At 32.5% G+C, this 8,748-nt stretch overlaps 1 protein-coding gene across 1 annotated transcript in view; it reads left to right on the top strand.

Moving 5' to 3' along the window:
- LOC127833554 (hemicentin-1-like) overlaps positions 1–8,433 on the top strand; it is a 168,466-nt gene extending 160,033 nt beyond the window's left edge. The window contains exons 8-14 of the mRNA XM_052358860.1: positions 3,397–3,424; positions 3,563–3,880; positions 4,021–4,311; positions 6,330–6,437; positions 6,764–6,809; positions 7,517–7,569; positions 7,931–8,433. Of these exons, the coding sequence (XP_052214820.1) occupies positions 3,397–3,424; positions 3,563–3,880; positions 4,021–4,311; positions 6,330–6,437; positions 6,764–6,809; positions 7,517–7,569; positions 7,931–8,115 (1,029 nt within the window). The 3' untranslated portion in view covers positions 8,116–8,433. The remainder of the gene's footprint in view (positions 1–3,396; positions 3,425–3,562; positions 3,881–4,020; positions 4,312–6,329; positions 6,438–6,763; positions 6,810–7,516; positions 7,570–7,930) is intronic.
- Positions 8,434–8,748: the final 315 nt, after the last annotated feature.

Raw genomic sequence — 8,748 nt, 5'->3', positions numbered from 1 at the left:
GGTATATGGACAGAGACACACCCTCGGATTACAATGATGATGTAAACATCACTGAACGAAGCAATAGTAATGTAGCAGGAGACCGGACGACAAGCACTCTGTCAATCACTCCTTCACAGGAACAGCATGGGTCATTAATTTACTGCAAGGTTTCAAATGGATACGGGTCAATCTTATCCGTCAGGAAACCCCGTATTGACGTGTTGGGTAATTATGCAGTATTTTACTTGAACGTTTGTTTAAAATAATCTTAATATAAATACTTAAGTGTATTATTTGTATTGTTGCAAATTATGTACGTACATTAACATTTATTTGAATTTTAAAATTTTCTTCGTTTTTTAATTAATTTTTATTTAATCAAATATTCTTTGTTCGCGCAGACATTTATCTTATTCTATTTTCCTTTTACTTTCGCTTCGTTAAAGTCACCCCATCCACACCAAAAGTTCTGTACAAGAATGTGATTGTTAACACCATTACTGTGATACAAAATAGCTCTGTATCGCTGGAATGTACCTCTGCTGGGAATCCAACGCCTCACATATCATGGAAATTAACTAATGGCTCTGTTATTAATAACGGAGCTATTGAACTGAAATTTATGCAAAGTATAAACGCAGTAACGCTCACCTGCACGGTCACAAGTGACATGCAGCCAACAAGCGGAAGTACAACAAAATATTATAATGCAACTACTTTACTGGTTAACATTCTATGTAAGTATAATTTATTGTGTATATAAGTATTATTAAATTTGATAACAGTATAACAAATAAATATACGTATTAATTATATTACTAACGTGTCTTTATACTCGAAATAACAAATCTACTAACATCATGCATATGCCTATTAAACTAGGTATCATTCTGTAATCATTTCATAGTTTATTTAATACCCATACAATTTGGGATGAGAATTAATTACTGTTTTGATGATTTAATACATTCGCTATTGTCGTATTGGTATATGGACCTCAGCTTAATATAAGGTATATAGCGTGTAAAAGAAAGAAATCGGTTTATTTAGAATAAGACAGATAAAGATTGCGAAACAATTATTTGTGGGATTTCTTAATTGCGTTTTTACTACATATTGACATTTTCTGAGCTTTTTAATTTTCGAATTATCATAATTCACACGAGCATTCTTCTGAAGTAAGACGCAACAACTAGTTATAATGCCAAATGTATTATTTTTACATTAAACACATATTTAAACCCTGATGTAAATTAAGGCAATAATACTTTTCGAACCATATGTATGTATGTTGTAAAGCTATTACATGTAGACTGTTTTGCATTGATTACTCACTAAGCTTTCGATTCAGACTTTTTGTTTACAAAAATGAAATTTCTTTTGAATTATATGTGCTTGAGCTATACATTGATTCACACATCCAATAAGAATTTAAGGTAAATATTAAGGATGTTAGGCAAGATTTATTTTCATATAATTGTTGTTCATGGAAATTATTAATCTGTATTTTAGGAGACAGCATATAAATAATGCCATTATCAACGTTATTCATTTTCAACATGGTAAACCTGACACATGTTTGTATGACGGACTTAATATAAAATTAAGAAAATACGTTGTTTTAAAAAAATATGGAAAATGTGTAGTATGTTTGTTAAACTAAAATTATTTAAATATGTGCATGCCTAAATGTTGTATCAAATGTAGCCAGAATGTCATGATTTACATGAACTGAGATTATGTTAATAGGTGATCCCAGTTTTCGATCAATGTCTGCATGTAGACAATTTCTCAATAAAAGACAAAAATAAACCAAAATCTGCGTATATTTTATAACCACATACATGTAAACCACCGAAAAATGCTCAAAGGTAAAACGTGTTTTTATTGCATACTACTGTTTAAGCTGATCATTAGATATGCCAGGAATAAACCTTGATAATCGTTGCTTTTCAGATCCACCGACCACCCCAACGTGTGTAATCGGAAATCATTTAATAACATCAAATTACATACGTGCAATTAAAAACACATCTATAACAATTAATTGTACCAGCACTAGCAATCCTCCTCCGGTGAACTATACGTGGACGTTGCCTGGCGGACTTAAACAAACCGGACAACTCTTCACGATACCAAACGTACTTTCCAGCGGCACGTACATACTGGATGTCATCAATGTGATGGACGCACCTTCTACCCCGCAAGTCGTTATTGGAAATGCCAATGTGATATTTACACTTGACATCTTATGTAAGTTTCGTTAATATATCTTAGTTTTATGAGATTTGCATGAATTTGCATTTGGTTTAAATTGTAATTGTACTTAATAATTAAAGATAACATTCGAGTGGAGATGGATTGAAAAAAATCCGTCAAGCTTCAAGTCAATGAATCCGGTAGAGCTATTTCATTATCATTTCTGTATGTGTATCACTTGTGATACTCATCCTATGATATCTCAACATAAATCACTCGAGCCATGTGTTAAAATTCTCGTCAGTTCCAATTGGCAACTTTGTTTAAGATTTAACTGCACTTAATACTAAAATCATCGAATTTCGAGGAAAGAATCATGGAAATAAAACCGTACAGTCTTAGTTAAATGAACCCTGAAGAGCTATTTTATTATGTGTATGTGTTGCAAGGTCTATGATACTATGGTGGTGCACTATACATTACTCTTTCGCTGTGTTATAATTCACTTCAGTCGCAGTGGTGGTGCGACCAATTGCGAATACAACGGTGTTACAAAACAGGACATTGTCTGTCACGTGTCCATACACTGAAGGAAATCCACCAACAACGAATTTCATGTGGATACAAGTAAAGACATCGCACATTGTCGGAGTCGAGCAAAATCTTACGTTTCAAAAAATGCAAATCACCGACGAGGGATTTTATAAGTGCAGAGTAAACAACACAATGGAACCTTCAGGTTGCTGTGCACAGACGCCATACGATGAAACAATGTTTTACGTTGATGTACAATGTAGGTGAATGGTTTATTAACAATAATATGTGCGTATAGTTTAACAATTGCAAAAGAAAATTTAGGAATTGACAAAGTGATTTGTATAAGTCAAATACTGATTATTGTATTAAAAATTTCAAGGTCATAATAAGTATTTATCTATTGTAGATCCTGCCAGTATACAGAGATTTTATGTCGATGGATTTGAAAATGCAAGAAGTATAACTATTAACCAAAGTCAGACGGTTATATTATTCTGCGAATCTTATAGTGACCCTGTGGCTAACATGTCTCTAATAAATAATACTCGAAATGGACGCGATTTACTGACTGAAACACATAATAACACAATATCTGCTTCTGTTGAAAATGCGCGATGTGAATTTGACAAGGGGATCTACCAATGCCAAGGGAACAACATTCACAACACCGTCCAGCAGGTGTGGGACATAGAGATCATTATCCGATGTAAGTTAATATTATAAAACACGTGTATTTGTGTTATGAGTGTGAGCGTTTGCGATTATGCATATAAAAACTATTGTTGTATTTCCCTTTTTGCAATTAAATTAATGTCAACTAATGTTACATCTTATCTTTTTGAAGGTGCACCGCGAGCTTCTCCATTTATGCCGCCGATACCTAAAGCTTGGACGAAAACTAACAGTAGTGTAATTCTTACGTATACTATTGTGGCGTATCCTCCTCCAAGGGCTTCGTCAGCTTATGTTTGGCTGAAACAAGTAAATAATGAATGGTCAATTGTCAAGGATAATACAAGAATTAATATTCACATTTCCCAAGACAGACTGCAGACAAACTTGTCAATATTGCAAGCACAGGTAGACGATTTTGCAAACTATAAGGTTACAGTGTTCAACGACATTGGCTCCGCAGAACAGACATTTGCTATTCAAGCGAAGGGTAATAATATGATGCCAATGATTTTATTTTTATTTTAAAGACATAACATATGATATTGAATTCACTTCATCCAGATCGACTTGTGTACACATATATTCACGAAAATGTACAGATATGTGTTTAACGTTCCCTATTTACAGAAGAGCCAGCTATGCCACAGCAATTCCGTGTACCTGAAGATTCGATAACATACAGTTCTGTAGTCGTTGAATGGAAACCGGGATTTAACGGCGGGGAAGATCAAACATTTGTTATTGGATTTAAACAAGAAGCGGGTAAAAATTGGACTTACAGAACTGAATACGAAAATCGAACATCAATTGAAGGATTAGTTGCCGGAACCTCTTATCAATTCAAAATGTATGCCGAAAATTCGGTTGGAAGATCGGAGGAAACCCTTGTTATAACATTGACTACGCGAGCCAAATCTGGTATGCATAAAAACATTTTTTTTACCTTATCATTAATATTCGTACAATGTTTCTTAATATACACGTAAGGTAAATGTGAAGTCGGCATTTCGGTTTTGACCCTTATGCTTTGCATTTACTTGCATTTCTATACATGTATAAGGCAGTGAATCCAGTTAAAAATGTTTAAGGTACAACACAGTTGAAGGCTTTTAATTGTGCACAGCTGATAATTAAATGTAGGTGATTGTAAATGGAGAAATATATATATTTTGGTTCGGGTATATAATACACAACAGGAGCTGTTGCTGCATTTTTAAAACAAGTTGTGTCGCGTATAACTAAAACGTATTGCTTACTTTGGGCCAAAACAAAACGAACATATAAACCAGCATGTGAACTTGCGGACCTTTACATGCTGGTTCAGTTTTGGGAAATAAGTGACGTTTAAAGACAAAGCAGAATTCCATGTTCTACGAACATGTTTCTAGTTTTCTACTATTGATGATATAGTGCGTAAAATCAGATCCGCTTTAACTGCTTTGCATAATTATCACAAACTCTCTCAGGTGAAGAAATAGGTGTTTGTTATGGAAGGCATTATACCTTCTAATAATTTTGGCATACATTGTAGATTTCTTTTCAAGTATAATACAGATGTTTTGGGTTAAATAATTCATCTTACTGGTGGATTTATCTATGCCCAAACATGAGTTGTGTGTGGCATCCATATTAACAACTTGATTTAAATGCTGTGCTATTGAATGTTTTGTTCATGTAAATGTTGAATTAGATCATCATGGATAGCTAAATAAATCATATGAACTGCTGGGTTGTACGTCAAAAGCTATATCCGAATGATACAGATCACTATACAAAGACATGCGCCCTGAATAAATCTCAATTATTAATAAATAAACTAATACATGTGGTATAAGTATATATAAGTATATATACATCGTTTTCATGTTATCTTATTAATGAATGGACAGTTAACATATAATAATATTAAACGTATAACCAAATTAATACGATATACACTAATTATGTTCTATTGCTTTCTACAAACCATAAAAACTGTGTAATAAACGAGCATTAAATTAAAAATTCCCAAATAGAAAAATACTCGTTTATTTAAGTGTTCAAGCAGTTTATATAACCGTTTTAATTGTCTACATAAAAGATATTATTTTAAATTTAAACATAAGAATCGCATTAATAGATTTCACATCAAAATTATCTTACTGCGTGAATTGTTCTAGCTCATGCATATTAAGACACAGCTAGGTCCCTGTTGAACACAGACCAATTCATAAACGCGAGGCCTAGAAACCTAAACATCGAGCCATTGTTAGTGGTTCAGGTTGTCATGCCCATCAAAAAACTAATATGTGCGCAACACTTAACAAGTATGATATTTACCGAATAAACTACGCCATTTCGTACCTTTCATACCTTCTTTAAAGAACTTTAACTATTGCTTATTTCAATTATTATTTATTATGCTACATATATAAAAAAAGATATACTAATCATCAGAATTGTATGCTGGTGCTGCATTATAACTATTTAGATACATTTATAAAAGTTAATTTTGCTAGTTTCGAAGATGCAGCAGTATATTTATGTGCATCTATCTGCAGAATTCTGTGCCATGTCACCATGTAACCTTGAAAAGTGGTATGATAGTTACTTAAGGAGTGGAAGAAGCATGTCGATTTTGAATTAAACCGAGCGAAAATAAACCATCTTGTATAGGAGATGTCGTGCTTAATACAAATTTTAAACGTAAACAGTTGTGTTATATTAAACGCATATATTCAAATATATATACACATTTATAAGTTTTTGAATTTCAATAGGTGCGTTTGGAAAGAATTAAGTTATGAATAGTTTTAGTTTCAATTGCAGTTAATGTGTTGGTATTCTAATCGTGTGCAACTCCCGACAATAGAAATTGCTTATAAAGAAATTGATTGTTTACTTTGACATAAAACGACCCCAAAAATTTACAGACACTTTATTATTTTTATAATTAGATAATGGATCCTCTCCATCGATCGGGGCTGCAGTGGGAGGGGCTGTAGGTGCAACTGTCGTAATAGTCATAGTGTTTGGGATGTTTATATTATGGAAGAAATCTAAACGTATGTATAAACTGTATTTGTTTGTGAAATAGCATTTTATAATGTATATAAGAGGATATCGACAAATAACCATACCTTAATACAGTAAATAGACCAAGTCCATATTTGCCTCCTCACTATATAGAATTATAGAAGTGTACATATATAAACAGGTACTCTGACGTTACAGAGCAGCATACCGTTTTCAACCGATATTAAGTCTGTAAATTAATATTATTCAACTACTAGTTATTCTTCGTTTAGAAAATATGGCAAATAAAATCAGTTTTCAAAGTACAAATATCCTCTCTCTGTGTTTTGCCTAAATAAGTGGTTGTACATTTCAGGTAATCAAGCCAGTGGTTCAAAGTACGATGACTTATTAAATGCACAGTATGTAACAATAATTATAATTATACCATACATCTTTTCCCGTTGTAAAATCCCATGTTTTTTTAAATGTCATCACCTTGGCACGTTATATTTTCGATAACTTTTATAAGTAAAACTTATTCATCCGATCGCGTAACGTATCGTGGTACCACATAGCTCATTTCGCCTATGTTTATTTTGGTTGTCATTAAAACTTCAAATTGATTCGCAAGTCGCTAAATTATGTATGTTATGGTTGTCTAAACGAACAGCTGATGTGCATGACTACGAAAGTCTTCATTATTGAATAAATGAGTGGTTTGTATAATGTATAACTGCAGACTGATTTCTAAACAGATCATTTTAAACGTTATGTTGGCTGTTATCATGATACATGAACGTGTTTGATCAGTAATTGTTTTGTGTGCACCTTAAACAAGTAATATATAATTCATTATAAACCTTAAAATAGTGTTTCATTGTTTAATATGATACGTGCTTAAGGAAAATGATATTTCATATGAACAAATCTTGAAAACAGAACATTCAGCCTTGTTTGGTTTACATAAATTTCACTGAATTAACTGATATTTAAAAAAAATACTTACAATTACTATCATGTTTAATAATAACATCGCCTCATTTTAAATGTATTTTATATAACTTCTATTTACAAATTGGATACATGACTTGAAAATCCAACGGGAACGTGCTATTGTTTGCTTCAGGATTAACGTCTCTGCTGTCAGTACCAGTTCCGAGTATGAAGCCTACCGAGTTGGTATGATCTAAATGCAATAGCAAATGCATGCCATGTCATGTTTATTTGATATGTTTGTTGCGGTGAAATCGTTACAATGATTTAATGTTACAAAATAAAGTTAATGCTAACACAGTTAAGTCAATATAGTTCAGAGAAAAAATGTGAAAAATAGGCATAGTGAATGTTCTAGAGCATTATCAGAACAATGTGATACCATAATATCGCTTTCAGGCAATATACCTATTTCAAATTGAAGATAGAAAAAGTTGCGACACGACACTTAACATAACAAATGCGCATATGTACAGTAAGTGCAACTCATTTTGGGGTCTTGAAGAGAACTTCAGAAAAAGAAATTTAAACCGGCGTTTCATTTCAGATTCCCAGGACAAAAACCAGTACGAAACACTCGCTGAAACTTCTTTTCATGAATACTCGGCCATAACACATGGTGGCACACAAATGCATAATAATATGAACCGCGTATCTGATGTTTCAGACAATCATTGTGCGAAGGAAGAAAACAGCTATGTAAATTTAATGTTATCGAAAACTGAAACTTAAAACTATATACTGTTCTTGGAGCGGCATTATAATGACAAAGTAGATATCAGTTAATTAGACTACTTACCAATTGATGCATATTTAATAATCTATGTAGTGTTATGTATGTATAAGAAGTATGTATATGCTGTGCATGAGCTGTTTGTAAATGGTATAAAAGCATATGTAATGAGTAACCACAAGTACTTATATTTCAACACAAAGAGACTAATTTCGAATGACGTTTCTTATATCTTGAGTATGACATCACAATTCGGCTTTTCCTTCAAATACACAAGAATTTAATAAACACGTTAATTACATGTTTACACAAAACTGTATCACCAATTCTTATTATTATGTCAGCTTTTGTGATACGCCTTTATAGTTTGTTGAATGTTTTGTTTGTAAATCTGGTAAAAAGAGTTTCTTTAACGGTGAATATATAACTTTGTTTGCATCTAAATAAACAAATAGTTGGGCTATGTGGATCTAAATAAAAAAACAACACATGTTTGGGTTAATGTAGCATGGGAGACAAATAAATCTGATAAATTGATTTGAGGTTGACCCAGTTGCTTTCCATTGTTTAAAAAATTGCTATTACAGTAGGGCATGTATTCGTGAGAGGTTTTCTTTTTGTATCACTATTTC

This window comes from Dreissena polymorpha, chromosome 6 (genome assembly GCF_020536995.1).
Source record: "Dreissena polymorpha isolate Duluth1 chromosome 6, UMN_Dpol_1.0, whole genome shotgun sequence".
Taxonomy (NCBI): domain Eukaryota; kingdom Metazoa; phylum Mollusca; class Bivalvia; order Myida; family Dreissenidae; genus Dreissena; species Dreissena polymorpha.
This window is presented reverse-complemented; position numbering and strand designations above follow the sequence as displayed.